Source organism: Strix aluco, chromosome 24 (genome assembly GCF_031877795.1).
Source record: "Strix aluco isolate bStrAlu1 chromosome 24, bStrAlu1.hap1, whole genome shotgun sequence".
Classification (NCBI taxonomy): domain Eukaryota; kingdom Metazoa; phylum Chordata; class Aves; order Strigiformes; family Strigidae; genus Strix; species Strix aluco.
Window position 1 is genome coordinate 10,242,965 of NC_133954.1, and position 27,067 is coordinate 10,270,031.

Genomic DNA, 27,067 nt, shown 5'->3' on the forward strand with positions numbered 1-27,067 from the left:
AGTCCCTGATAACTGACATCAGAACTCTGCTTTTTCACTCTCCTCTTCTTTCACTGCAAAATTATTTTTCTAAGTATAAACTAGTCAGTCAAGGTCAGGGAGTTGAAGGCGGTGAGAATTGTCTGGGAGCTCTGTGTTCAGCCTGGGGAAAATATGAAAGGTAGCAGCTGAAAAATGTTTGTGTTTCCTTGAGGCCTCATGTCTGGCACAGTGCATGTTGCCATAGGCATGGCCCGGCAGACGAGGAGAGGCAGCCCTGTCTGAGCACTGAAGGTGTCAGCCTGCGCTGCCTGCGCCTGCCGCTGGTCCCCACACTCCTCTGAACTTGGGAAAGTCCTTTTTGTGTCCCGACTGCCCGGTGTAAAGCTGGACCGGGGCTCTGCAGGGCCGAGCTTGCGCAGCTCTATCCCCGCTCCTCTTTTGAGGAAACGCTTGTAAGTTGGATCCTGAGTCTCGGGCTGCAAAGCCGCTGCAGTGAGCCAGTGAATTCCCCTGCGCCTGCACACAGCCACGGTTTTGGCGGCGGATCCCTGCCCAGGGTTACTCGAGTCCAGGAGCAGCCCTTTGCTGCTCCGTCTGGCAGGCTGAGCAGGGAAGTGCGGGCACCCGCCCTGGGAGGCACCGGGATGCTCAGCCCGAGGGCGGCTTTGCTTCCCCTTAAAGCCATTCCAGTAGCTGCAGTCCGGGAGGGTGCAGGGCAGTGGGTGCTGGGGGCACAGACTGGCAGCAGTAGGTGTCTGTTACTGAAACCTGCTCCTGTAAAAGGCAGGGGAAAAGGGTTTTACATCTGCACGGGACCAAAGAGACCGCTGGTAGGCAGTGGACTGCATCTGTACTGGCCCGAGGAGGAATGCAGCTCCAGACACCCGTGCTGTGTCCTGGCCTGTGGGGAGTAACTGGAGACCTGGGTATGTCGAGCTGCCGCTGACTCCCGTGTGAGCCTTCAGTCCTGGTGTGTGTCCTCTCCTGGACCTGCTGCACTGCAGGGGTTTGTGTGGCCTTGAAAGCTGCTGCTGCTGTCATTATGGTCGAAAACAGGGCTGATACTGTGCCCTTCCTGTAAGCAAGGCTCAAAACCACGCCAGAATACAGTTGTGTGTGGTGGCAAGGTCCTTCTCTGTGCCTGCCGTGCCCCTCAGTTCCCTGCTCTGTTTATGGAGTCTGAGCTCTGGCTGCTGCAAAATGCTCTTGGGAAGAGTTATGTAAAACCCCAGACTTGTTCCCCTTAGCGAGGGAGAGCAGCCCTGCCCGAGCAGCGGCCTCAGGGCCGTGCGGGGTGCGCGATCCCAACCTCCCGAGTGCAGGGACGGCGGAACTGCAGCACAGCAACGGTGGGTCATCTCCCACACAGGTCTCTTGGATCCTGATCCGAGGCTGGTGTGGGCCCAGCAGGGAAAAAGGGCGATTAATCCCTGGCTGGAAGTGAGGATGAGAACATAAGTTCCTAAATTAACATGATCACAAGAGTGGTAAATTGACCCAGAGCAGGAGTGGTTTTGGTCCCTGCCCAGCCCCTCCTGCCTGTGCCTCAGACCGTCCCCACCAGAAGGGTGCAAAGTGGACCACGATCTCCGGACAGCCGGCCTCGCCGCAGGGCTGGGCGCGGGGGGGACCGGCTGTGTGGGAGCTGGTGCTGCACAGGAGCAGCTGCCTTACGCCACGGTGGGGTGGCCCCAGTGCCCTGGCTCCCTGCTCGCTGCTCTGCTCGACAGGGAAGGTCCGTCGTGCCGTCAGGACTACGAACAGTTTCCTGACAGTAACTGTTTCTGTCTGTGGCAGCCCTGGTCCAAGGATCGTGGCTGCTGGAGTGGGGCTGGGATGGCCGAATGGGGACAGGTGTGTCCTCTTTGTTTTCCTGCAGCCTCTGCTCTTCCTGCTGCGGCCGCTCCAGGTCCTGCCTGTCACTTGCAGTTGCTGCCAGCGGGCACTGGTTTGGCGGTTCGGCGGGCACTGCCTCTTCTCAGCGAGAGCTTCCTCCCATCTTGGCTAGTCTGCCCACAGCTGGAGCCAGGCTGGAGCTGCCAGGTCGCTTCCCTCGGGGTCGGGAGGGACTTGGAGGCGACAGAATGGCAACAGGGAGAAGTGGCACGTGGAGGTGCTGGGGAGCCGGCGGGTCTTGGGCTCTCCTGGAGAGGCAGTCTGGGTGGGGAGCGGGGCCAGTCCCAGGGCACCGGCGTGCGGACGGACTGGGCCGGCTGAGCCCGCTCCTGCGGCATCGCTGTGCTCCCACCAGGTGGGACGGGGCGTCCTGGGAGAAGCAAAGGCCCCTTGGGCAGCGCGAGGCCGGGGCTTTGTGGTGTCACCCTGGAGCGGAGAAACCCATCAGTAGCTTGGGCAGTGAGTCAGACGCCGGCTCCCCAGATGCCTTCCTCGGGCTGTCTGGGGTGGCGAGGAAACAGGCTGAACTGGCCGGGCCCTGTGATCTCTGCTCCGAGCCCCATGCGAGCTCCAGGCTCCCTCCCCGCCTCGCAAGCGACGCCTCTACGCCCACAGCCTGCAAACGAGTTAAGAGTCTGGGCTGCAGGTGAGGGACGTGTTCTGGATGCTGCAGCCGAACGTCGCATGCTGTCTCGGCACTCGCAGAGATGAACCCCAAACTTTCCTGCGTTCTCCTGGTCGGGGCTGCGGTGATAATCTTCATTCTTTCCTGCGTGCTACTGAGCAGGGGGAGGCAGTCACCCAGCTGTGAGTCCCAGCCCTGCATCGTGGAGAAGACGGAATCCACGAGCCACAGCCTGGTCTTTGCCGATCTGACGCCTGAAGAGATGGCGCAAGTGGTGCGGTACCTGCGGGGAAGCCTCAGGGTGCGGCTGGTCGACGCCTCGCGGGCAGAACCCTCCGACAGCTGCATCGCCTCCGTCGAGCTGCAGGTCCCCGCCAAGGCAGAGGTGCTGCAGTTCCTGGACGGGGCGGGGGCTCGCCCCCCCCGGGAGGCGCTGGCCGTGCTGTACTTTGGGAACCAGCCGGAGCCCAACGTCACCGAGTACGTGGTGGGTCCGCTGCCGACGCCGGCGTATCACCGGGATGTGACGGTGCAGAAGTACGGGGGGAAGGTGCCGTACCACCGCAGACCAATGCTGGGCAGCGAGTACGAGCAGGTTGGGACCTTTTTGAAGACGGTGGCGTTTGCTGCAGCCCCGACCTTCCTCAAAGAAGTCTTTGAGTACGATGGTACCAACGTGGCATTTCAGAGCACAGCCACTCGCGGGTTCCAGTCTGGAGACCGTAAGTCCTGGTTCATCGTGTTTCAGAACGTGAGCGGGTTCTTTGTGCACCCAGTGGGGCTGGAGGTGCTGGTGGACCACAGCAGCCTGGACATCTCCCAGTGGGCAGTGAGCAGGGTCTTCTACAACGGCCAGTACTACAGGGACATGGTGCAGCTGGAGAGCGCCTATGTGCAGGGTCGCATCAGCGTGGAGAAGGCAGGGAAGGCGCCGCGGGACGGGGACTTCTCGTCCATGAAGCCCCGAGCGCCTGCGGCTGCGCTGTTCCCGCTGCAGTTTGAGCCGCAGGGCCCCCGCTACAGCGTCAGGAACAACCACGTCCTCTTCCAGGCCTGGAGCTTCGCCTTTGGGATGAGCGTGCACAGGGGCCTGCGCCTGTTTGACGTCCGACACAAGGGGGAGAGGGTTGCCTATGAAATCAGCGTCCAAGAGGCGCTGTCAGTGTACGGCTCCAACTGCCCCGGAGGGATGTCGACGCGGTACATGGACGGGAGCTTTGGCATCGGGCGCTACGCCTCCCCCCTGGTGCGAGGGGTCGACTGCCCCTATTTAGCAACGTACCTGGACGTGCACTACCTGGCTCATTCCCAGGTGTCTCGAGTCAGTAAAAGTGCCCTCTGCATCTTTGAGCAGAACCTGGGCTCCCCTCTGAGGCGCCACTACTCCAACTTGCAGTCGCTCTACTACGGGGGGCTGGTCAACTCCGCTCTGGTAGTTCGCTCCATTGCCACCGTGGGCAACTACGACTACGTGTGGGACTTCATCTTCTACCAGAACGGGGCCATCGAAGGCAAGGTCCAGGCCACGGGGTACGTGACCTCGTCCTTTCTCCACGGGGATGGCCTGAGATACGGCAATAGGGTCTGGGAGCACACGCTGGGTACGATACACACCCATTCCATCAACTATAAAGTGGACTTGGATGTGGGAGGTAGGTCTGGGTACTGTTAGACTCCAAAAACTTGGCATTTTTGATCCTTATACAGATTTTTCTTTCCCCACGCGGGCTGGCGTGGTGTGCTGATACAGAGCTGCCTCCTGTTCCTAGAGCAGTGACAAGCTGTTGTTGTACAGGGGGGGGTTCCCCCGTCCCATGCAGTTGCCCGCGGGCACCGTGCAGAGCTGCGCCTTCCTGGGCTGGGTAACGCCAGCACCGCTGTGGGCCCGGCCCCTGCCCCTGCTGGGAAGGGCTCTGCCCGCTGCGGCCTGCACAGACGGACCCAGCCCCGGCCCTGCCCCGTTGGCCTCAAAGCCTTCAGGGCTCTGCGGGAGTTGGGATTTTTCCCTCTGCCGCTGGGCCGAGCCCCACGTGGGGGTTAGAGTTGGTGAAGCCGGACGTTGGGCCGTGGTTTCCCGCTCACATTCCTGCTTCCTGCAGCTTTGTCGAACTGTTCTGCTGTTCCCGTGCGAGTGGGACAGGCAGCTGCCCGCTCCGCGGGGCTGTGGGCAGAGCAGGCAGGGGCTGGGCAGGCAGCCAGCTCTGAGCTTTCGGCCGCGCGGCGTTTGCCAGGGTACGGGGGCTCCTTTGCTCACAGCAGCAGCTGGAGCATCAGCTGCAGTTTCTCGGTCTTCCCCCACCGTTTGTGCCACACACCTGTCCTCGCCCTCCTGCTGAAAATGCATTTGCTGCGTGCTCCTGCCAGCTGCTAAAAATTTCCCAACTTCATTTTAATTGGGAAACACAAATGTTAAGACTGTTCCATGTGGTTTTAGGTTGAGTTTTGAGTACTTAATTAAAAATGGGGGATTGCAAAACCACAAGCACAGGGAAAAGGCAGATGAAATCAGACTGTCACTGCTGTCACTGGAAGGGGAGGTGTGGGGTTGGAAGTTTTGTGTGGATCCTCTTCCATGGGGCTCGGGCTCTGGTGCCTCGACGGCAGCCCTGGGGCTCAGGCACAAGATGCTGCTCAAACCTTCTGGGATGGCCAGAGGTTCAGTCTGAAATGGCCTTTACACGAGCTGGAAACTCGCGTGGGGCCGAGGGAGGGGGGCATGGGAGGGTGTTACGCCACCTGCCCTGGCCGGGACAGGCAGCGGGTGCTGGGCACCGGCCCCTGTGCCAGCCCCGCGCTGGCGCTGAGCGCTCTCGGCCAGCTCTTTGCCATCTTGTCCCCAGATTTATTTGCTTTTGTGCCCCTCCTGTTGATCTGAGCCTCTGGCTCCTGGCTCTTCTTTGCGGAAAAACCTGACTGCACAGCTCTGCTCCAGCTCTGTGATGTGCAAATGTGCTCAGAGCCTGGGCTCTTGCTGGTGCTTTCCAGCTCGCAGGATGGTGCTGATGAGATAAACACAGTGCCTGGGCCATCAGGCGCTTGGGCTAATGAGACTGTGCTTGCACCGGGAAGCAAACCTGTTCTTCTGCACTGGGACGAGGCTCCCCCCTTCTCCCTTGCAGAGGGCAAGAGTCCCCGTGGTGGTGGTGTCTGCCACAACACGGTGCTGCCTGGGTCAGACAGACGTACAGTCGCACTGCCGGGATAAACGTACACGACATTGGTCACGGTGCAGCGGAGCTGCGGAGCGGCGGCGGCTCTCACGGGCAGGACCCGCTGCTCGGAGCCCGGCGTGCGGGAAGGGAGGATGGGGAGAGCGAGCTCTGGCTGCAGGGATGTCCGTGGGGAACAGGGGACTGGGGCAATGCTCCTCAGTGACTTTGCTTTTGCTTCTCAGGGGTGAAAAACTCTCTGGTGGCCCATGACATGGCGTTTGAGATGGTGCGGGCTCCCTGGAGCCCAGAGCAGCAGATAGAGCGGCCACGACTCGCCAAGAAAGTGCTGGACACGGAGGACCAGGCTGCCTTCCGGCTCCAGTCGAAGATGCCCAGATACATCTACTTTGCAGCCAACAGCAAAAACAAGTGGGGCCACCAGCGTGGCTACAGGATCCAGATCACCAGTTCTGCGGGGGACCATGTCCCCGAGGGCAGCTCCATGGAGAGGGCCATCAGCTGGGCAAGGTCAGGCTGCTCTGGCTGGGACGCAGGTGCTCAGGGACACCCCCAGCCCCACTGGCACAGATGGTCCCTGGTGGGGGGGCACAGGGCGGACACTCGCCTGGGCCAGGGTTACGCCGCAGGAGCAGGCTGTGCTCTGCAGACACCGCGGGCAGCCGGCCCTTAGCGCTGCCCTGCCCCAGGGGGCTGCTCCCGGCTTTTTTCTTGTCCTCAGGTACCAGCTGGCTGTCACCCGGCGGAAGGAGGAGGAGCCCACCAGCACCAGCATCTACAACCAGAACGACCCCTGGACGCCCACCGTCGCCTTTGCCGACTTCATCAACAACGAGACCATCACCAACGAAGTGAGCTGGGGTCCCCTGGGCTGGAGTGTAGTACCCAGCTCTGGGCTGAGCGGGAGCCCCAGCGCTGCCCAGGGGCCGAGCGACCCCGGCATGTCCTGCAGGACATTGGGCTCAGGGGGGAGAGTGGCAGCCCCAGGGTTTGAGCATCCCCTTCTCTGTGTATCTGCTCGGTGCTTCGGTCAGAGCGCACAGATCAGAGTGCAGAGCAGGAGCTTGTTTCTCCCTATGGACAAATGCTGGCAAAAGGTTGGGAAAATCTCTGCGAGGCCGGAGCTTGGCCACGGGGGTCAGGGCAAGGGCCCTTCTTCCGGGTGGGTGTCTGTGGCTGTGGCTGCGGGCAGGTCTTTGGGGAAGGGAGGGAACCTTTCCCAGGAAGGGGGAGCTCGGCACGTGGGAATGCGGCTGGGCTGGAGCCTGTGGAGTTCCCCTCCTGCTTTCCTGTAACTTCCCAAGCCCCCTGCGCAGATTCTGGCCACTTCAGGGTTCTGAAATAACTGTGGTCTTGTGGCTCTTCCCTGTCTAGGACCTGGTTGCCTGGATAACTGCCGGTTTCCTTCACATCCCACACTCTGAGGATATTCCCAACACTGTGACAGTGGGCAACTCGGTTGGCTTTCTCCTGAGACCCTACAACTACTATGACCTCGACCCCTCCATATACTCACACGATGGTGTGTTTTTCACCAGCGAGCAGGACTTCACGGCCTGTGACGTCAACCCGATTGCGTGCCTGCCCAAAACCGCCTCTTGTCTGCCAGACTTCCCCCCGTTCACCTATGATGGTTTCCAAAACATGAGCAGGCTTTAATGCTACAGGACGGTGTTAGGAGACACCGTCAGAGACACCAGGTTGACTGTTCTGTCTCAGATTTTCAGTTTTTTAGTGAAGTTGTCTCAATTTGCAGCTGTACAATGACTTAACTTTTTATCACTGCTTTTAAAATAGTGCTCTTTAGAAGGGAAGCGTAATCTCTCTGGCATAATGCCAGATGGGAGTCTGCATTATCTCTGTTAATTGCTGAATTTGAGTCTGTTGCAGGAGGAAACCGAGGAGAAAACCCTGTTCCTCTGCTGTAGAAGCAAGTGCTGTGTAGTGCCTCTCAGGTTTAAAAAATGAAAATGGTTCTGGTCCAGTGCGCTCTCCAGTGTCCTGTTCTTGTGACTTACAGCAGTGTCCGCTGGGTGGGGGGATGACGCTGGCTCTCCGCCAAGTTTCCTGTGAGGTTCTGGGTGTCCGTCTGGGCGCGGGAGGGCCCAGCCGGCAGGACGGGCTGGAGGAGTCCCAGGGCGCTGGCACCAGGCACGGCGGGTGCTCGGGGTGATGCTGGGAACGGGGCCAGGACCTGCTTGGGCTGCAGCTCTTGGGCACTCGCCGCTGGGTGCGGGTGAGGGGAGCAGAGGGGACAGTTGCAGGGACGGGCCTTGCTGTCCCCATGGTGCCTCTGCGTGACGCAGCCAAGCCTCAGCCCCGCGGGCAGCGCGGGGGCCAGCTCAGCCCGTCCCAGGCTGCTGCCCGGGGTCACACCAGAGCCCACACGAGCCCGGGCGCGGGAGCCACGCGGCCGCTGGCGGTGCGGCACGGCCAGGGCCGCTGCCCGTTTGCCAGGATCCTGGGTGCGCTCTGGAGCCCTCGTCCCCCCCCCTCGCAGTCCCGTCTATGCCAGGACGCAGCCCAGGATCGAGAGGCACCTTTGGGGGGTGATGAGCTGCTGTCCCCCCATTTCTCCCGGCTGCAGGACCGGCGCCTCCCCGGGTGCGGGTGCTTGGCAGCAGCGAGTGGTGCTGCGGTGTCTGCGCAGGCTGCAGAGGCGTTGGGGGGGGGGGGGGGGGCGCGGCAGGATGGGGCCGTGGTGCTGTGCTCAGCACCGAGGAGTGTCATCCTGCAGCCCCTGTGGCCTGCACTGGGGGTAAGAGGAGGTGCAGGGAGATGTATTTGTTTCACCCAAGTGACCGGATCCGTCCTCTCCAAGGTCTGCGTGTGGGACGAGAGGGGAAGGACAGATGCAGAAGCATTAAGTTTACTTAAAATTATGACTCACTGGGGGAAGCAGAGCAAAGCTGCCTTTTGCAGCTCCCAGCAAATCTGGGGCATGTCTGAGAACACCCCCCTCTGCCTTCCCCGCCAGCTCCTCTGGGCTGTTCCCTGTTGAGAAAACGGGGAAGAAAAACCCAACCAAACCCTGCCCCTTCTGCCGACGAGTTGCTGGGAGGATTCTGCCGCTGGAAACCTGCCCTGTCAGACTGTGGGAGCTCTCGGAGACATGAACATGAAAACCCTGCTCATCGTCCTGGTCCTGGCTTTAGCCACGATATTTGCTTTAGTCTGTGTGCTGCTGACCAGAGGAAGGGCCCCCGGCACCTGCCAGCACCAGCCCCCGGAGCAGAAGGACACCGATGACGGCCAGAGCCTGGTCTTTGCCGATCTGACGCCCGAAGAGATGGCGCAAGTGGTGCGGTACCTGCGGGGAAGCCTCGGGGTGCGGCTGGTCGATGCCTCGCGGGCAGAACCCTCCGACAGCTGCATCGCCTCCGTCGAGCTGCAGGTCCCCGCCAAGGCAGAGGTGCTGCAGTTCCTGGACGGGGCGGGGGCTCGCCCCCCCCGGGAGGCGCTGGCCGTGCTGTACTTTGGGAACCAGCCGGAGCCCAACGTCACCGAGTACGTGGTGGGTCCGCTGCCGACGCCGGCATATCACCGGGATGTGACGGTGCAGAAGTACGGGGGGAAGGTGCCGTACTATCGCAGACCCGTTACCGGTAAGGAGTACGTGGATATCAACACCCTCATCCAGCAGGAGCTGAGAAAGGCCCCGCGCTTCCTCGCCACATGCTGCGAGTCCGATGGGACCGACCTGGCCATCCTCACGACGGCCCCACGGGGCTTCAAGTCCGGCGACCGCACAACCTGGTTTGTCCTCTTCCACAACGTGGCCGGCACCGGCTACTACCTCTCGCCGGTGGGGCTGGAGGTGCTGGTAGAGCACAAGGACCTCCACGTCTCCCGCTGGCGGCTGCGCCAAGTCTTCTACAACGGCCGGTACTTTGCCAGCACAGGGGATCTGGAGGACGCATTTGTGGCCAACTTGCTGGAGGTCGTCAGGGTCAGGAAGCCCCAGGCTGACACGGTGCTGGGCTCGATGAGACCCCGGCACCCGCCTGGCTCCCCGGGTCCGCTGCACTACGAGCCCCAGGGTCCCCGCTACAGTGTCAGGGGCAACCGCATCACCTTCCAGGGCTGGAGCGTTGCCTTCGGCATGAACCCCAACTCTGGCCCGCGCCTCTTTGACATCAGGTACCGCGGAGAGAGGATCGTCTATGAGCTGAGTCTCCAGGAGGCCTTAGCCCTGTACGGCTCCAACTGCCCCGGGGGCATGTCGACCCGCTACCTCGACGGGAGCTTCGGCATCGGCAGGTTTGCCTATGAGCTCGTCCGGGGCCTCGACTGCCCCTACACAGCGACCTATGTGGACCGGCACTACCTGGCGGAGTCAGAGACCCCCAAAACCAACCAAAACTCGCTCTGCATTTTTGAGCATGATGCTGCCCTCCCTCTGCGGCGCCACTTCTCTGACTCTCAGTCCTTGTACTACGGCGGGCTGCGGAAGAACACGCTGGTCATCCGTGCCATCTCCACTCTCATCAACTACGACTACATCTGGGACTTCATGTTCCACGGCAGCGGGGCCGTGGAGGTCCGCGTGCACGCCACCGGCTACATCAGCTCCTCCTTCCTCCATGGCCGAGGCACCGACTACGGCAACCAGGTTGGGCCGCACACGCTGGGGACGATGCACCTCCACCACATCCACTACAAGGTGGACCTGGATGTCAACGGTAGGTTTGGGGGTCTTCTCGCGTGGCTGCACTTCACTGTGGGCTGTGGCTCTGCCGGGGGCACGGAGCTCGAGAGGGTTTTCCCTTCTGCTGCACAGGGCAGATGAACTCTCTGGAGACCCAGGACATGGGGTACGAGCTCGTGAAAGAACCCTGGAGCATGCAGAATACCATCGAGCGGCCGTACCTCCGTAGGGAAAGGCTGGAGAGGGAGGACGAGGCAGTGTTCCCGCTCAATGCCCCCATGCCCCGCTACCTCTGCTTTGCCAGCCCCTTCACCAACAAGTGGGGGCATCCGCGCAGCTACCGGATCCAGATCACCAGCTTCGCCGGGGAGCACCTGCCCGCCAGCAGCCCCATGGAGAGATCCATCAGCTGGGGCAGGTGGGTGCCAGGGCTGGGGCGTGCGCAGCTCCTGCCCCCCCGCCACGGCCTCAGCTGCTCCTGCCTCGTGGCACGGGGGGGCCGCTGCCTCCCAACAAGCCTGTGTCAGGCTGCAGGGAAGGGTTAAACAGCAAACACGTGTATTTTTTGGCTCTGAAAATTCCTTGAAAAGTTGCTCAATGACATCTGTTCATAGTAGTTCGCAGGCAGGAATCTGACCCCAGATAAGATCAATTTAGAGCAATTACATGTGCTTTTCCCTGTGAGGGCAGCCAGGCTGTGGGATGAACTCCCAAGGGAAGCATTGGCATCCCCAGGTCTTGACATCCTCAAGTGAGGACAGAATGTCTCTTGGAAGAAGCTTGGGATAAACACAGAACTGGCTCAGTGCCGGGGTGAAATTTAATGGCTCATGTTCTGGGGGAGGCTGTAGGAGTTAAAAGTGGCTGTGGCTGAAGTGAGGGCGTCGGGCAGCGAGCAGCAGCGTCTGCACCTGGACATGTTCGTGTTTCCCAGCTGTGCTGGAGCGGCCGTGGGCAGTGAGCGATTCCCTGCGAGCCCCAAGGTGCCGGGGCTGCTGCCTGTCCCTGCCACACAGTCCCTGCCAGCCCCTTCCCTCCCTGACCCGGGATGGGCCGGGTCCCCCAGCACACACCAGGGTAGCATCTGGCCCCGTTTGCCAGCGCATCCCCAGGCGGTGATGCTGTGGCCCCCCTGCCCCGTGCCAGAGCCCCCCTGCTCCCCTCGCTGGCAGGTACCAGCTGGCTGTCACCCGGCGGAAGGAGGAGGAGCCCACCAGCACCAGCATCTACAACCAGAACGACCCCTGGACGCCCACCGTTGCCTTCGCTGACTTCATCAACAACGAGACCATCACCAACAAGGTGAGCTGGGGTCCCGGGGCAAAGGGGAGCTGAGCACTGCGGGTCCCCCCTGGCTCCTGCCCTGGCCGGAGCCTTCACCCATCTCACAGCCAAACTGGGCGGCTGCTGGGCCAGAAGGGCCCTGCTCAGCCTGACGGCGCCTGGCTCCCCTCCTGCCCAGGACCTGGTGGCCTGGATCTCCGTGGGGTTCCTGCATGTGCCCCACGCTGAAGACGTCCCCAACACGGTGACCGTGGGGAACGGCGTCGGCTTTTTCCTGAGGCCCTACAACTACTTCGACGAGGATCCCTCGGTGGATTCGCCTGACAGCGTCTACTTCAGCAGCGAGCAGGACGCTGGGGCGTGCGGGGCCAATCCCCTCGCCTGCCTGCCCCACGCCACTGCCTGCACCCCCTACCTGCCCCCCTTCCGCTACGGGGGCTTCCTCAACCTCAGCCTGGCACGGCCACCCGGCGGGATCTGACGGGGCTGGGGCTGCTGCTGCCCCCGTCCCTGCTGGTGCAGATGGTCCGTGTCTGGCTGCCGGGTGCCCCCTTGGAGGGGCTTCGCTGCCACACCAGGACCTGCCCTCCCCATGCCTGGGATGTCGTGTGCTCTGGGTCAGGTTTTCAGAGGAGCTCAGCTCTCATTTCGGCACCGTGACGCTGCCGAAGGTGGACTCAAAGCCTCTGAGAAACAGCCCCTAGGAGTGATTTTTGGAGACTCCATTCAGGATGCCACCCAAAGTGCTGTGGGGTGCCCATGGCCGCTCTCCTCCTCTGGGACCGGGGCTCCTGCCACCTCTCCAAGGTAGGTCAGTGCACACAGGGCCAGGGCCGGGCACTGCACAAAGCTGCAGCCCCCCTTGGAGCCCAGGGTTTGCCCAGGGTGGCGGGAGCAGCTGCCGTGGCAGCCACTATGGCCCAGCCACTGCCTGGGGGCGTTGGGCTGCGCGGAGCCAGCGGCCTCCACCCTGGCCCCAGAGCTGCTGCAGCTCCAGGGCTGCTGGGGCCCAAGTGACGCTGAGTTCTGGCTGCTGTGGGGGTGCCAAGCTCTGGGACAGGGACAGGTCACTGGGCTGCACTGGGAGCCCACAGGAGCAGCACGGTGCCTGGCTGTGGGATGGGCACTCCCCAGGCTGAGCTGCCCCACGTCCACCCTTCCCCAATAAACAGGCACTTGGGTGCTTTTTCTGACCAAACTGTTGCATCGCTCGTGGGTGCTGCTGTGACTTGTGTGGCTGGTGGCCAGAGCCCCGGCACTGCTGATGCTGCGGGTGCTGGTGCCCTGTAACAGCCGGTCCTGGCTCGGATCCACGGTGCTCACGGGGGCCCGAGGGCCACGGGGCCGGTTCCACACCCGGCACGGCTGCGTGAGCGAGCACCAGCTGTGCTCTTGGACCCCGGTGCTGGCAGGAGGCTCCCGCCGGGGAATATGGGACAAACAAGGGAGTTAATGTGTAACGGCTGTTCCGAGCCGCATTAATCGGCTCTGGCCTTGGCTGCTGCCCGGCGTGCTCAGCCCCTGCCGGCGTGGGGACCCTTGCTGGCGTGGGGACCCTTGCTCCCGCACTCCCAGCTGTGTGCACAGCCCCGGGCTGTGGCATCCCGCAGCCTCCGGAGCCCGTCCCCACTGTGCCAGGCTGGGCTGGGGACACCAAGAGCCTTGGTGAGGGCGGTTCAGCTCCAGCCTCACGGCCCAACCCTGGCACGTGGCTGCAGATGCCAAACGCTGGCCCCTGTGTCCCTGGGGCCGTGGTGGGCGTCTGTCCCCTATGAGCCCTCCCCACGGGAGCTGTGGGCATGGCTCAGTGCAAGGCTGCAGCGGTCCCTGGGTGCCCTTGGAGGGACAGCAGGGGCTGTGCCCCAGGGGCATTTCTTGGGGGGAGCAGGCAGGATGCTCCCTGTGAGGGGAAGGTCGTGGCCGGCTGGCTCCCTGCTCGCCGCTCTGTCCCCACGTGTTTGCGTGTTTGCGAGTGCTGCCTGGACTCTGCCCGTGTGCTGACGCAGGTTAGGCCGGACACGCTCCCGTGCTGGCAGTGACCCAGCTCGCTGCCTGGCCCCAGACCTCGTGGCAGGCTGGGAACTTTCTGGATAAGCACTGGCACCGTGCGTGGCGCGTTGCGTTACAACACCGACGTGCGCTGCACCTGCAGGAGCTGCAGCTGGTGCCTCGGGGATTGCAGGGACACCGTGTCCCGGAGCGAGCCGCTGCCACGGCCGGGACCCAGCTCCTGGGCTGCCAGCTGGCCCTGGGCTCACTGCCCACAGACCCCGCTGCAGCAATACAGCACCCCCAGCCTGGCCCCGTTCCCCCCCCCAGGAAGCTGCCCCGGCCAGTTCATAATGCACGTCCCTGGCCAGCACGGCTGCCTGGTGCAGGGGGCGGACAGGCTGGAGCCTGGCACAGCACTCCCAGAGCTGCAGCCAAACTGGCCAGGATGCAAAACCCTGTGGTGCCCAGGTCAGCAGCCTCCGCCACCCCGGCCTGCCCAGGCTCCGCGCAGGACCGGCGGTTTACTCGAAGCACAAGGCACGGAGCCGGCGCTGGGAAACCTCTGCCCTGTGGGCGCTGGCAGCTCCAGCACAGACCTGCCCTGGGGCACATGGAGCCCGGCTGTGGCACCGGGGGATGCTGGACTGTGCCGCTCCATCACCGGCACAGCCCCGTCACCGGCACAGCCCTGTCACCGGCACAGCTCTCCCCTCGGCACGGCTCCGTGCACACTCCCGTTGCGCGCCGGCCCCCACCATCCTGGGAGGGAGGAGGCCGCTGCTCCCGTCCCATTTCCTGGCCTCTCCCCTCTGCAGCCCCAGTTTTCCCGCAGTGACTCTTTCCAAGGAGACTGGAGCATGCTCGTCCCCATCCCCCAACACCTTTTGCCCCCATTTTCTGCTGTGAAATCTCTCAGGGAGAATTATCGCTGACTGTTTCAAAACATTTTTGACACGGAAGCCAAGTCTGTTGCATTCCTTCACGCTGGCCAAAGCCATTCTCAGTTGAGGACCCTGGAATGAGCTCCTGGGGAATTTGTTTTGCAAGAGTAATTCCATTTCTGTGCAAACTTCTGCTTTGCTGGGTTTTGTTTGTAGGTTGGGAACTCAGTCCGGGGACGGGGACGCCTGGGTCCCGCTCCCCCAGGCGCAGCGAGGGTGGCCTGGAAGGGGCGGGAGGAACAGCCCTGGGCAGGGACGCGCCTGCAGTCGGGGCTGATCCTGCAGTGCTTCCACCACTTCTCTCCCGGGCACTTTCCTCTCCTTCACGTGTGTCCCCAGCTCATGGGCGGCAGCTGGGAAATCGCCGCTTGGCAGGACCAGGCTCACGCCGGTGCTGCCTCCCCCCACGCGCAGCCCTGGCCACCCCCGGGCTCCCTGGCCCCGCTCCTGCTCCCTGGCACGGCCCCGGGGACAGAGTTGGACCAGGCCAGCCTGGGCCAAGGGTGCTGAGCACGGGGTCAGGCTTCGCTGTGCCCTCGCTGCCTGGGAGCACCAGCCCCGGGGTGACGTGAGAACGCGGGGGGGTCCCAGCAGCCCCTTGGTGCTGAGGACGAGCTGCCCGCAGAGCACACACGGTGCTGCTCTGTGACCGCGGAGCTGCCCCGGCAGCCCCAGCCGTGCGGGGCCGATGGAGGCAGATCTCTGAGCATCCAGCCGCCCGCAGAGCACGGGCGTTTGTGGGTACAATGCCTCTCCCTGGGCCTGGCAGCTCCGAGAGCGGTTTGCCATGGGTTTGCCTGTCAGAGCCCACGGCTCCCCGGGCCACGTGCAGGCAGGGGACAGGAAGCTGCCCACTGCCCTCGCTGGCTGCGCAGAGGTGTCGGCGGGCAGGACTCGGCGCTGGACGGGGCCTCTGCCTGCTGGGCACTGTGGCAAACGGCATGCGGGTAGCGGCACACGGGTAGCGGTTCAAGGATCTTGACCTGAACTTTCTCGACTAGGGAGATAAGTGATGCATTTTCACTGGCTGCTAATCATTAACGCCTTGTTGCCTGTTCCCCCAGGAATGGGCAGCTGCCTGTTTTGCTGCAGCCGGCTCTGGCTGGGCGCCATGGGGCTGCGTGTAAGCACACCAGCGGCCGTGGTGGCCGGCCAGAGCTGGGGAAGGAGGTTTCTCCTGTGTCCGCAGACTCCTGGAAACAGCTCTGTGTGTTACAGTGACAGCGCGGCGAGGCTGGGGTGGGGAGAGGCCACGGGCAGGGGCCTGGCAGCAGCCGGACAAGCGGCATGTGCGGTCCGTCCCTGCAGCCGGGGTCTGGCAGGACAGTTCAGTGCAGGGGGGGTTCAACCCAGGGGAGCTGGGCTGGGAGGAAAGCCTTCCCTCGCTGGGGACCTCATCTGCAAAGGTCCTTTAACCCCACATCAGAAACCAGAAAAACGTCGCTGGCAGCCAGGAGCTCCCCAGGCCTCGCTGTCTGAGGCTGCGGGGAGCTCCAGAAGCATCTTGGAAAGGTTCCCGCTGTGCAGAGTCCTGGTTAAATCACGAATGCCGTGGCAGGAAGGTGCTCTTTCATCAGCTGGAGGTTTCAGCTGGTGGGGGGGGCGGAGCAGCCTGCCCCCACGCCACGCGTGACCCTGTCCACATTCCTGGGCATCCCTGCGATGTTCGAGGTGCTTGGGGTGATGGCAGAGGGAGGGGAGAAATGTCGCAGCGCAGAGCTGCAGCAGCTCTGCAGTGCTGTTGGCCCCGAGTGCGGGGGCTCGAATCTCCCCCCGATAACGGGCGAACACCAGGTTTGGTGGGAGCCGCTGAGCTGTGGTACCGGGCGGCAGGAGGAGCGGGGGCTGCCGGATCCCTCCGAGCGAGGCAGCCCCCTGCGCAGCGCGGGGCGGGGACGGGGCGGGGAAGGGTTAAGGTGCTGCTGCTGGAGCCCCCCACGCCCCGCCGGGAGCCCTCAAAGCCTGTTTTCCCCTTTTTACGTAAGTTGTTCCAAACATGTTTGTTACAACCCCCTGCTGATGCACCTTTGGCAAAAGTGGTTTTGGGTCCAAAGATCAGTGCTGGGACAAGCGACCTGCCCGCGGCAAACAAGAGCCCGCAGCGTATAAAACCCAGCGGCACGGTGGAGCGCGGGACAGCCAGAGCAGCGCCGAGGAGGATGGAGGCCGCCACGAACCTCCTGCACGACACGGGTGTCCAGGCGACGCGCTGGCTGCAGCAGCGCTTCCAGGGCTCCCAGGACTGGTTCCTCTTCATCTCCTTCGCTGCCGACCTCAGGAACGCTTTCTTTGTCCTCTTCCCTATCTGGTTCCACTTCAGCGAGTCCGTGGGCATCAGGCTCATCTGGGTGGCCGTGATCGGTGACTGGCTCAACCTTGTCTTCAAGTGGTGAGTGGCCCGGTGCCACGGCTCCCTCTGGGCGTTGGCACAGCTGGACTAACGCAGGCCAGATGTGCACTCTCAGTCTTGACGCGGGTGTGAAACAAGGACCAGAGTCCGGCCTCCAGCCTGGCAGTGGTGAGGGTCACTCCTTCCCGAGCCGTGCGGCAGCAGCTCGAACCCCCCCCCAGAAGTCAGGCAGAGGGATCGACCCTCCTGCAGAGCCCTTTGCCGTCGGCCAGGGCTGCGCAGAGCCCCTCCCCACGCCTGGCATGGCCCACGCACACGGGCTGTGCCCCACGTCCCCGCAGCAGGGCCCGGCGGTGTGGCCGGGGGCTGTGCTGGCCACCCCGGCTCTGCGCCTGCCCCACAGCGTGGATCTGCCCGCTCTGCCTCCACGTGTGACAGCGACAGGTGGGCTCTGCCCCGGTGCCACCGTGAGACAGTTGCTCTTGACCTGAAAAAGACTTTGAGGGAGAAGACACCACTTGTCTTTCTCAACACTTTGACTCCCTCCCAGGCAGTTCTTGCTCTTCCCTTTCCAGGCCGGGGATGGGGACACGTACAGGCAGCCTTAGCTGTCAGGACCAAGCACCAGCTGGACGCTGTGTCTGCCGGGACACCCTGGACCGCTCATGGGCCCTTTGCCCCCTCCAGCGCCTGGGCCAGAGTTGAAGCCGCAGCTGCGCCCACCCGCTCTGGTGCCCAGGACCTCTACAGCCCCCTTTCTCCTTCCTTTTCAGGATCCTCTTTGGGGAGAGACCGTACTGGTGGGTCCATGAGACGGACTATTACAGCAATACCTCTGCCCCAGAGATCCAGCAGTTCCCACTCACCTGCGAGACCGGCCCAGGTAGGGTCCCCCAGCCCCGGCAGGGACAGCAGGCGCCTGCCCAGGGACCTGCACACGCAGGTCCCCACTCCAGGTCTCTGCCCCCACGGGGAGGGTGTGCTGGCACGGTCGGTGCCGTGGCTGGCAGCACACCAGCAGCACTCGCCCCTGGCTAGCTCTTGAGAAGGGCTGTTATCCCCGAGCCACAGCGCTGGCCCCCGCCGTGCTCCCGGGGACACTGGCCGTGCCTGCGGTGGGTGGAGGCAGGTCAACCCCTGCGCCGAGCAGACCTTGACCCTTGGCGTAGACGTGGCGGTTCAGCACAAACCCCTGCCCGTGCTCGGCCTCAGCCTTGGCCCCGGCCGTGCTCTGCCCTCCAGCCCCAAACGCGGGCAGCTGTGCCGTGGGGAAGGGGTTTGCCCAGCTCTGGCTGTGCTTTGCCTGCATCTTTCCACGGGAGCCAGGGGAGGCTGCAGGCATCCCTGGCACTCCCAGCGCGAGCTGTCGAGGATGGTCAGTGCCCTCTGCCCTGTCCTGCCTGGCAGATGGGCTGTGGAGCCAGAGCCATGCTCCCACACTGCCCCTGCTCTGCTGGTCCCTGCTCCAGCCTCACCTGTGCCCGGGATGGAGCTGGGTGCCTGCTGTGGGGTGGCCAGCGGCAGAGGGGTGCTGGGTGCTGTGCACACCCAGTGCTGCAGCCCCCGGAGCCGGGGCTGCTGCTTCGGAGCCCCACAGACACGAGGGCACAGCCTGCTCTGATGGGGGGTCTGACCTGGGGCTCTCTTCTGGCCCAGGGAGCCCCTCCGGCCACGCCATGGGCGCAGCAGGCGTGTACTACGTCATGGTGACAGCCCTCCTCTCCTCTGCCATGGGGAAGAAGCAGTCAAGGACACTCAAGTACTGGTAAGCTGTGCGCCAAAACCACCGTGCTGGGCAGAGGCTGCTCCAGCGCCAAGGGACGCACCGCAGAGCCCATCAGGGCCCAAGCTGCGGGCAGACACCAGGCACGGCACCCCGGGAGGGGTGTGCACGAGGACAGGCTCGGTGGGTGGCTGGGCACTGCTCGGAGTGCGCGATGGCAGCACCCTGGGCAGCACGATCCGGCCCTGACACCGATGTGGCTGCCTGCCCCTCGCAGGGTGCTGTGGATGGTGCTTTGGACGGGATTCTGGGCAGTTCAGGTCTGCGTCTGCCTGTCCCGAGTCTTCATTGCCGCCCACTTCCCCCATCAGGTCATCGCAGGGGTCATATCAGGTGAGTGTATCGGACCCCGAGTCCTCTTCCCCATGGCACCGGGCGCTGGACTGCAGCTCCTGCAGCACTGGCCTGACGGACACACACGGGGTCGTGTTGCAAAGCTGTGTCTGTGGCTCTGCATTTTCTGCCCTCGGCATCACGGGCAGGATGTCGTCCAGGACACACCTTTGTCCCTGTCCTGTTTGAGACCTGAGTTCCAGTCGGGCAGGTAGGGAACTGCCAGCCACTGCTGGGCTCTGAGGGACAGTGACTGTGGCCTGAAGGCACGGGCAGGGCAGGCTGGGGGTTGTCACTGGGCGAGGGAGCAGAATCGGCCATCTGTGAGCAGTGGGGCACAGTGGTGGCCGCCGGGGCAGTCAGCACTGCAGGGAGCACTGGGGTAGCCCCTGGCACACGTCTCCTGCCAGAGCGCCCAGGGCCGCGGGGTCCACTCGGCTCCAGCACTTGCTGACAGGCATTGCCTCCTCTCCCACTTCGTTACCGGCAGGGATGGCCGTGGCCAAGACCTTCCAGCACGTCAGCTGCATCTACCATGCCAGCCTCCGCCGGTACCTGGGCGTCACCTTCTTCCTCTTCAGCTTTGCCCTGGGCTTCTACCTGCTGCTGCGGGTGCTCGGCGTGGACCTGCTCTGGACACTGGAGAAGGCGCAGAGGTGGTGCGCCCACCCTGAGTGGGTCCACATCGACACCACCCCCTTCGCCAGCCTCCTCCGGAACCTGGGCATCCTCTTCGGGCTGGGGCTGGCCCTCAACTCCCACATGTACCTGGACAGCTGCCGGAGGAAGCAGGGCCGGCAGCTGCCCTTCCGCCTGGGCTGCGTCGCCTCCTCCCTCCTCATCCTGCACCTCTTTGACGCCTTCAAGCCGCCCTCCCACATGCAGCTGCTCTTCTACGTCCTCTCCTTCTGCAAGAGCGCGGCCGTGCCACTGGCCGCTGTCGGCCTCATCCCGTACTGCGTCTCCCAGCTCCTGGCCGGGCAGAACAAGAAGGGTCTCTAGGGGCGTCCCTGCAGGTAACGGTGCCCCGTGGGCAGGCAGCCGCCCCGGCGCTGGGCTTGGGAGCAGTCACCGGACCGTGGGTGCACCCCAGCCACTGTTTGCTCCCCACTGAACCTGCGCAGATCGGCTCCATGGCGGGAGCAGCCCGCAGAGGCTGGGCTGGCGGCGCTGCCCGACAGCTCCCGCGGCACAGACCCACAGCGCCAGGCGTGCTGCGGGCTCGGGCGGTCTGTGGCCAGGTGATGGCACAGCGAGCCCCGTGCTCCCAGGACTCTACTGCTGACCCCCCCACACCCCAGGGACACAGCAGCTGTGGGGGGAAGACCCTGCGCTCCCCTGCAGCTCACGGGGATGCGCCACCTCCCTGCTGCAGGGCTGGGGGTGGCACCGCGGGGAGCAGGGTGCTCACCCAGGGGCGCTGGGGCTCTGCTGGCAAGGCAGCTCTGTTACAGGAACAGGCAGACACTGTGATTTGGCGATAAAGCTCCAGCTTGCGGGAGCCCCCCCAGCCCCGAGGTGTTCAGTATTCACTGAAGCAGCATGGGGTACATGTATGTGTGTATATACGAGACACATGTCTACATACACATACACGTACGGGTGTGTCTGTACACAAGAAGTGTTTTATTAAAGCTGAAGGTGTGTTCAGCCGGTGAGGTCAGATGTCTCGCTGGCCGGTGAGGTGGGATGGGGACTGGCTCCCGGGTGCAGGGGTGGCAGCGGGGGCTGCCGGAGGCAGGACGTCGCTCCTGCGGGACACGGCCAAACCCCCGGGAACCACAGCGCCGGGCTCCGCTGGGCGCCGTTGCCTTTCACCCTCGGGTGCGTTCAGATGTGGCCAGCACAGCAGCGGGGGGGGGGGGGGTGTCAAGCTGCTTTTTGTGCTGGTTATCCAGGTTTCTGGGTGCACCTTGTGCCAGGAACAGGGACACAGTTGTGTTACAGAAACGAGCGCAGCTTTGGGACGGATGGGCTCAGCTGGGGCTGTGCCGAGCCCCCAGGCTGCGGGGTCAGGGGCCAGTGGCCAGCGCTGGCTCAGCCTACAGGCACCGACCGCCGGCTCTGCCCGGGGCGCGGGAAGCGGCTGCATCAACGTGGGGTCCCGGCGCTTCACTGCGCCCCCGGCTCTCCCGGCAGCCCCGTCCTGGCCCTCCGGCCTTGGCACCTCGCTCCTTAGCAGGAAGCCAGCTGCAGGCTCCCCCGCTGCTTCAAAGCCATAGGGGCTGTGCAGCCTGCCAAGTAACTCTGTAAACATCCTCTCTCGGTCTGAGCTATAGTTTGAAATAGATATGAAGGTGCAGCTTCTTTCCTCCTGCCAGACCGTACGTGTGCACGTGCAGGCTCTCCCCAGACACCAGCTCCCGCAGCATTTACCCCACACCCTGCTACAAGCGCCAGCGGCGTTCTCTGCTGTCACACCTGAGAAATGTCACCTCCCCTGCCCGGACCCTGCACCGCCCTCGGGAGAAGGTGCCCAGCGAAGCCGTGGTAACGCCCGTTGTCCCCGTCTCCTCCAGCTGGGGAGCGGCCGTCCCGACTGGAAGGATGGGGACAGGCAGCCGGAGCCCGCGGGGGGAAGAGCCGCAGCAGAGTCCGACGGGCGCTGCTGGCAGCAGCAGTGAAGGAAACGCCAAATGTACAGCTCAAACACACGACTTTAATGTTTTTCTGCCTGCAAAACAAAGCACTCGGTGGCCGCCTCCATCCGCGTTTAATCCTCCCCTGCAGAGGCAGCAGCGGGCGCAGCGCGGCTCTTCCCGGCTACAAACAGGGGAACCCCCGCTCGCGGGAGAAGGGCTCACGCAGTTGTTCTTTGGTGCCACCTCCTTTCCTTGCTCACAGGCTGGACAACAGCAGCTTGTCCTCCTGCCTCCCAGCTCTACCTCAGGCAGCTGGAACTGGTGACCAGCTTAGTTTGGTCTTTTAAGGGGGATTTACTGATCTGAGCATTCCTCCAACTCCTGCCACATCTCAATCTTTCTTCTTCCTACAAAATTTCAGCAGCAAAAGCTTGATTCATCTTCTCTGCACTTGTTGGCAAGTATCATACCCAAACCCTCCACTTCTTACCAGTATTCTCACGTCTCTAAATGCATCCAGCTTATTACAAACAAACACACTCACAAAGCAACTACTCCTCAGCAACGGGTACAAAGTAAAAAGCCACAACGTACTGCAAAGGGGAAGGCCGATCTCCTGGTTTTAAGCAGCCTACAAAATGGTTAAATAACGACTACTGTGTACCACTTATCTGGGGAAATGACAGAACCCTTGCAGCAAAGCGTGGACAGCAGATCCCCTCCCCGTTATCCTCGAGCTCCGAATCACCTCGCACAGGGCACACGCACACGGGCAGTTGGTTTTACATCTTTATTCTCTGGGAGAGACGCTGCCGGAGCTCACGCGAGGCGGGGGAGACCGCGCTACTTTGGGAACTGTCTCTTACACTTCAGGGCTTCGATGGCTGATGAATTCCTGGAGCAGGGCTTCCACTTCTCCCCGTCGACTCATCTTGGCTGCCTTGCCCTGGAAGCGGCCCCGTTTCCCGGCTCCTTTGCCCCCCAGCAGCTCCGCCACCCTGCAGCGACCGGAGCGCAGGCTGAGGGCCGAGGGGGGGAGCAGCCCGGCCCGACCCGCTGCGAGAGCCCAGGGCTGTGCCCGGCCAACGCCGCCCAGCTGCTCAGCCCCCCATGACAGCTCTCACCAGTTCTAGGGAAACCAGAGAACACATTACCTGGGACCTAAATGCTCAACTGCGTCAACAGGCCCAGCCAGGAGGAAGAGTCCTGCTTCTCTTTCATCCCCCACCGTCAGGAAGAGCAGGGCCTCCTGCGGACAGATGGGCCCGATGCAGAACCACCGCTGCCTCCTCGGCCGGGGAGGGGATGGAGACACTGGCCACGGGACCCAGCCAAGGACACAAACAACGCGCGAGCTCGTGTGTGTTACTGAGGCAGAGGCTCGACTTGAAGAAAAAGGGAGGGTGGCTGCTGGAGCTTTAACACTCGATCGTACGTTGTGGGGGACAGTGGGGTACTGGAGTACCCTAGGGTGAAGGGCTGGGGTTGGGTAATCGCTGTAGGCCCCTTCCAACTGAAATAGTCTAGTGCTAGTCTAGTCTAGTCTAAAACAGCCGACGAGGTTCCGTACAGCTCTTTGGGGGACAGGCTCTGAATTTTTGCTGTTGTATTTCTCGACTGTTGAGGATTCCCCTGCAGACTGAGGCTGCTGGGGACAAGAACCCCCACGACCCCGGAGAGGAACAGGCCCGTCACCTGGCCTGGGGCGGCAGAAGCCCGGCCCTGCCTGCGCCACGGCCCCCAGGAAGAAGCTGCTGGTGCCAGGTCAGTCTTCATCCGTCAGTGACTCACCTCTGTCCCGATCTCATTAGCGATGATATTCATAAATTCAGAGTCACCCTCTTTCCTGTATGGACGGGTAAAAAAACACTTCAGAGAGGAGCAAAAATCCCCTCTAGAGTCCAAAATACAAATCAGAAACTGAAGGCCTGATCAGGCCTGGGGCTGTGGCCTCTTGCTCTTAGGATGGAGATTAGTTTTTAACTATACATCTAACTCCTCCTTGTGCATCTCTGCAGACATATTAACAATTATTTAAAATTATTTATCTTTAAGAAATAGAGCTCCTCAGGTTTATTTGAAAATATCAAGGGCAGAGAGAAATCAGATAGACACACTTATTTATTAGCTATAAAAGCAGAAGAATTCAGTGACTGAATACTAACACCTTCCGTTAACTACACAAGCTTCCAGCAGGCTGTTCACCTTGTTTATATTCTTCCTTGAGAAACAAGCCTGAATAGGCATCAGAGAGACGCAACCACCATAAAACGTGCAAGATGATACCACTGTACCCTCTTCCCTGAACTCCCCCATACCTGTGTAACACAAACAGCTGGCTTTGAGCAGGTTTGCTCTTGAAGTCCCGCGCTATCAAAACAGCAATGTCTCTAAGCAGGTTCAAGTTATTCTGAAAGAAAAGCAAATAAACTGTTTTCACTGTCAGTGTGAACACTGAGCTGTGCTCCCAGAGATGGGAGCGGTTCTCATAATGTCCACAAAAGCTGACGTCTACTATTCAGTTCCCAGCTATCATGACTAAAGCTCAGCCCTGCGGGAAGCAGCCACAATCTGCTTTTCTCAGCCATCCTCACACCTTCTGAAGCAGCTTCACAGAACTCTGCAGTCTCTTCACAGCCTCTACGTGCTCACCTGGCCCATTTCTGAAAGAACAAGGAGAATTTGGATCGCCAAGGACAAAGGAGGGACAAAGAAAGGACTTCTTAAAGGAGCAAAAGCAGATAGCATCATAAAACGCACCATGCGAGGTACCCTGAGGCTTATGTGCTATTTGTCAGAAGGAACAGTAAAGATGAAATAAAGTGGAAAGGGTATTACTTGAGCAGTGAGGTTAGAGCCTTCTCAGTACTGTGACTTTGTTCGATTGACTTCAGCACTCTGTTTCCCGCCAGGAAAACCAAGTTCGTTTTGTTCTTTTTCCCTTTTTCTGTGCCAAGGAGTTTAATAACCTTAAAAAGAAAATCACCCTGGTCAGAAAAGAACCGTACTTGCTTATACTCACACAGGTGGTCAGTTCCTCCTGGACTATGCCTTATTGTGAATATTGGGTCTCTGCCAGTGAAAATAAACTGATTAAAATCAGCCATAAGGTCAACATACAAAAAAAAAAAGGGATGGTGATACAGTGGAATGAATCCAGTCACGGCCTGCACTCTGCAGTGCATCTGGATGTCTCTGCTGGGACACAGACTTCAACAAGTGACTGAAAAGACAGAAACACTAAAAAGGCAACTCCAGAACTTTATCTCCACCTCCCTGCACAGAGCATTTCTCGTTCACAACAAACACTCAAAAATGCCAGAGCTCTGAGCAGAGGGGACAGACGGCCAGTGGCCCAGCACGGCCCCGCCACAGTGGCGATGCAGCGCGTGCCCTCGGCAGAGGCCGCGGCGGTTCAGAAAACGCCCCGGCTGTGGGCGAGGGGCCGAGTGCCGGCACAGGCAGGGAAGGAGCCCAGCGGACGGGTCGGAGCTGCTGGCGGGTGTGCGGCCTGCCGGGGCTCACCCCCCAAGCTGGACAGCTCCCAGCAGACCCCGGGCTCAGGGCCTCGGGCTGTCCCCGGCCCGAACGCGCAGCACGGCCGCAGCCCCCACCTGCAGGTCGCTCAGGTTGGAGACGTGAGTCCCGCAGCACATGTTGGAGTCTATGCCTTCGATGTCAACAACTCGCACCGGCCCCGCGTGGTCATCGGGCAAACCACGGCTTCTCACCTGCCAAGAGGAGGACAACGGCACACACGGTGGCATCTGTGCCGCAGCGACTCTGGTCCCACCGAGACCATCGGTTCTCTCCCCACCACTCACTGTTTCGATTTCAGGGTCATCTGCAGCCAGTTCCCTCACCACCACCGGCACCCGCTCCCGGATTTTCTCATTCACGCTCCTCTCCAGGGCCCCCATTTGCTCTGCTGTCACGGAGGGGGTGTCCAGCTCAATGACGCTTCGCTGACGGCCCAGCTCCCTGCACCAACGAAGAACATCTGCTGCTGTAGCTAAGCCCAGCCCAGGTCCCTCTGCGCAGCACTAAGTGCCATCCCACTGCTGGGAATGTGGCAACTGAAACGAAACCTACTGCCCTCCTCTTCCTGTTATTTCCAGAGCACCAGACGCATGCCAAATACTTGCAGAAGGACAAGACAGAGCAAATACTTTGCACAGCTTCTCTCCAGTTCAGTCACCCCTCCCAGGCCCTCTGAGCTCGAGTCAAGTGTCCAAACTGCTTTTATCAGTGTTCAGCTCCCTGCGGCCCAGCACGGTGGCACACACCAAACAACGTAAAACTGGGGTCGAAAGGAGCCTTTTCCCTGCTCACCATGAAGTTGTCTTGAACCCAAACATCTGTTCTGCGATGGCAGTGATGAGATGCTGTCCTGGAAGGGACGTGCAAGCAACGGCTTTGAGTGCCACCGGACACAGGAAAAGAGATTTTCAGCCAGACTGCGTTTCTTCTGCTGACGTTCCCCGTGACACCTGGGAGCGCCCGGGCGCTGTGGGGCTCACACTACGGCTCGGGAGCAGGGAGAGGCAGCCACGGGCCTTGGGCCCAGAGAGCAGCACGGTGCACGGTGGCCACTTCAAAGCCGGTTGAACTTTCCCTTCCCAAGCTGTTGGCTGGGGCTTGTGCCCAGGCCAAGGAGGGCCCGCAGGGGCGGCCCCGGGGTGGCCTGTACCCGGCTGGGGGGGGGGGACAAGCTGGGCACTGGCCACCCCCCGGCCCCGGGAGGGTGACGCCGCCCCAGACGGGGCCCGCGGCACCGCTGGCCACCGGGCCACGAGCCGTTACCGGGCACGGACCTGAATGTTGCTGCATGTGGTCGAAGCGGCGCTCCCAGTCCAGCGACAGCAGCACCTCGGCGCCCGGCTCCAGCGCCGCCGGCACGAAGTGGACGGCCTCGGGCCCCCGCCGGGTCACGCGCAGCACCGGCACGTCACCGATGAGGCCGCGGTCGTCCGGCTGCGACACGGGGTGTCAGTGCCGCCAGCCCGGCCCCTGCCCCGGCCCCGCACCCGCCCCGTACCTGCCCGCCGCCCTCGGGGAAGAGGATGGTGTCCTCCAGTACCACCTGGAACCCGCGCACCGGCTCCCCGCCGCCCTCGGGCCGCAGCTCCGCCGCCCGGCACGACACCACCCTGGTGGCGAACTGAAACGGAGGCGGCGGCGTCAGCACCGTGAGGGCCGTGAGACCCTCCCGCCGCCCGCCCCGCCGCTACCTGCCGGGCCCAGCTGTCCCGCTGGCAATGGAACACCATGGCGGCGGCGGCGGCGGCTGAGGGGCGCGGTGACGGCGGCCGCGAGGGGACACGGGGCCGGCGGTAACGGCGGCCGCGGGGGGACACGGGGCCGGCGGTCGCGGCCGCTTTGCCGCGGGTGGGCGGGGCCTGCAGGGTGACGCGCGCGCGTTCCCGGCGGCGGCGGGGCGGGAGTTCTCGGGGCGGGCGGTTCCCGAGCGGACGGCAACGA

At 62.4% G+C, this 27,067-nt stretch overlaps 4 protein-coding genes across 11 annotated transcripts; 3 read left to right on the top strand and 1 right to left on the bottom strand.

Moving 5' to 3' along the window:
• Positions 1-2,351: 2,351 nt before the first annotated feature.
• Positions 2,352-7,651, top strand: LOC141934091 (amine oxidase [copper-containing] 3-like). Of its 2 annotated transcripts, none has more exons than XM_074849368.1 (4): positions 2,352-4,155; positions 5,898-6,183; positions 6,395-6,524; positions 7,048-7,651. In XM_074849368.1, exons 1-4 carry the CDS (start codon positions 2,586-2,588, stop codon positions 7,330-7,332), a joined length of 2,271 nt encoding a protein of 756 aa, XP_074705469.1. In that variant the 5' UTR covers positions 2,352-2,585; the 3' UTR covers positions 7,333-7,651. The 2 variants fall into 2 exon arrangements, with proteins under 2 accessions (XP_074705469.1, XP_074705470.1); XM_074849369.1 differs by having other exon boundaries at positions 5,898-6,101; positions 6,394-6,524.
• Positions 7,652-8,780: 1,129 nt separating this feature from the next.
• Positions 8,781-12,803, top strand: LOC141934078 (amine oxidase [copper-containing] 3-like). Its single transcript, XM_074849327.1, has 4 exons — positions 8,781-10,355; positions 10,454-10,739; positions 11,494-11,623; positions 11,784-12,803. The coding sequence occupies exons 1-4, from the start codon at positions 8,786-8,788 to the stop codon at positions 12,084-12,086; spliced, it is 2,289 nt and encodes a 762-aa protein (XP_074705428.1). The 5' UTR covers positions 8,781-8,785; the 3' UTR covers positions 12,087-12,803.
• Positions 12,804-16,659: 3,856 nt separating this feature from the next.
• On the top strand, positions 16,660-20,654 carry G6PC1 (glucose-6-phosphatase catalytic subunit 1). Of its 5 annotated transcripts, none has more exons than XM_074849741.1 (6): positions 16,660-16,927; positions 17,662-17,771; positions 18,545-18,653; positions 18,889-19,004; positions 19,586-20,020; positions 20,129-20,654. In XM_074849741.1, exons 1-6 carry the CDS (start codon positions 16,698-16,700, stop codon positions 20,287-20,289), a joined length of 1,161 nt encoding a protein of 386 aa, XP_074705842.1. In that variant the 5' UTR covers positions 16,660-16,697; the 3' UTR covers positions 20,290-20,654. The 5 variants fall into 5 exon arrangements, with proteins under 5 accessions (XP_074705842.1, XP_074705843.1, XP_074705845.1 ...); XM_074849742.1 differs by having other exon boundaries at positions 18,983-19,004; positions 19,495-20,020; XM_074849744.1 differs by having other exon boundaries at positions 19,495-20,020; positions 20,129-20,256.
• Positions 20,655-21,643: 989 nt separating this feature from the next.
• Positions 21,644-26,967, bottom strand: AARSD1 (alanyl-tRNA synthetase domain containing 1). 3 transcript variants are annotated; one of them, XM_074849304.1, is made up of 14 exons: positions 26,818-26,967; positions 26,625-26,747; positions 26,401-26,560; positions 25,919-25,976; positions 25,411-25,567; positions 25,201-25,317; positions 24,425-24,555; positions 24,183-24,249; positions 23,905-23,996; positions 23,378-23,432; positions 22,741-22,835; positions 22,453-22,584; positions 22,181-22,217; positions 21,644-21,993 (listed from the first exon to the last, which is right to left on the bottom strand). In XM_074849304.1, the coding sequence occupies exons 1-14, from the start codon at positions 26,854-26,856 to the stop codon at positions 21,886-21,888; spliced, it is 1,371 nt and encodes a 456-aa protein (XP_074705405.1). In that variant the 5' UTR covers positions 26,857-26,967; the 3' UTR covers positions 21,644-21,885. The 3 variants fall into 3 exon arrangements, with proteins under 3 accessions (XP_074705405.1, XP_074705404.1, XP_074705406.1); XM_074849303.1 differs by having other exon boundaries at positions 25,919-26,000; XM_074849305.1 differs by lacking the exon at positions 22,181-22,217 and having other exon boundaries at positions 25,919-26,000.
• Positions 26,968-27,067: the final 100 nt, after the last annotated feature.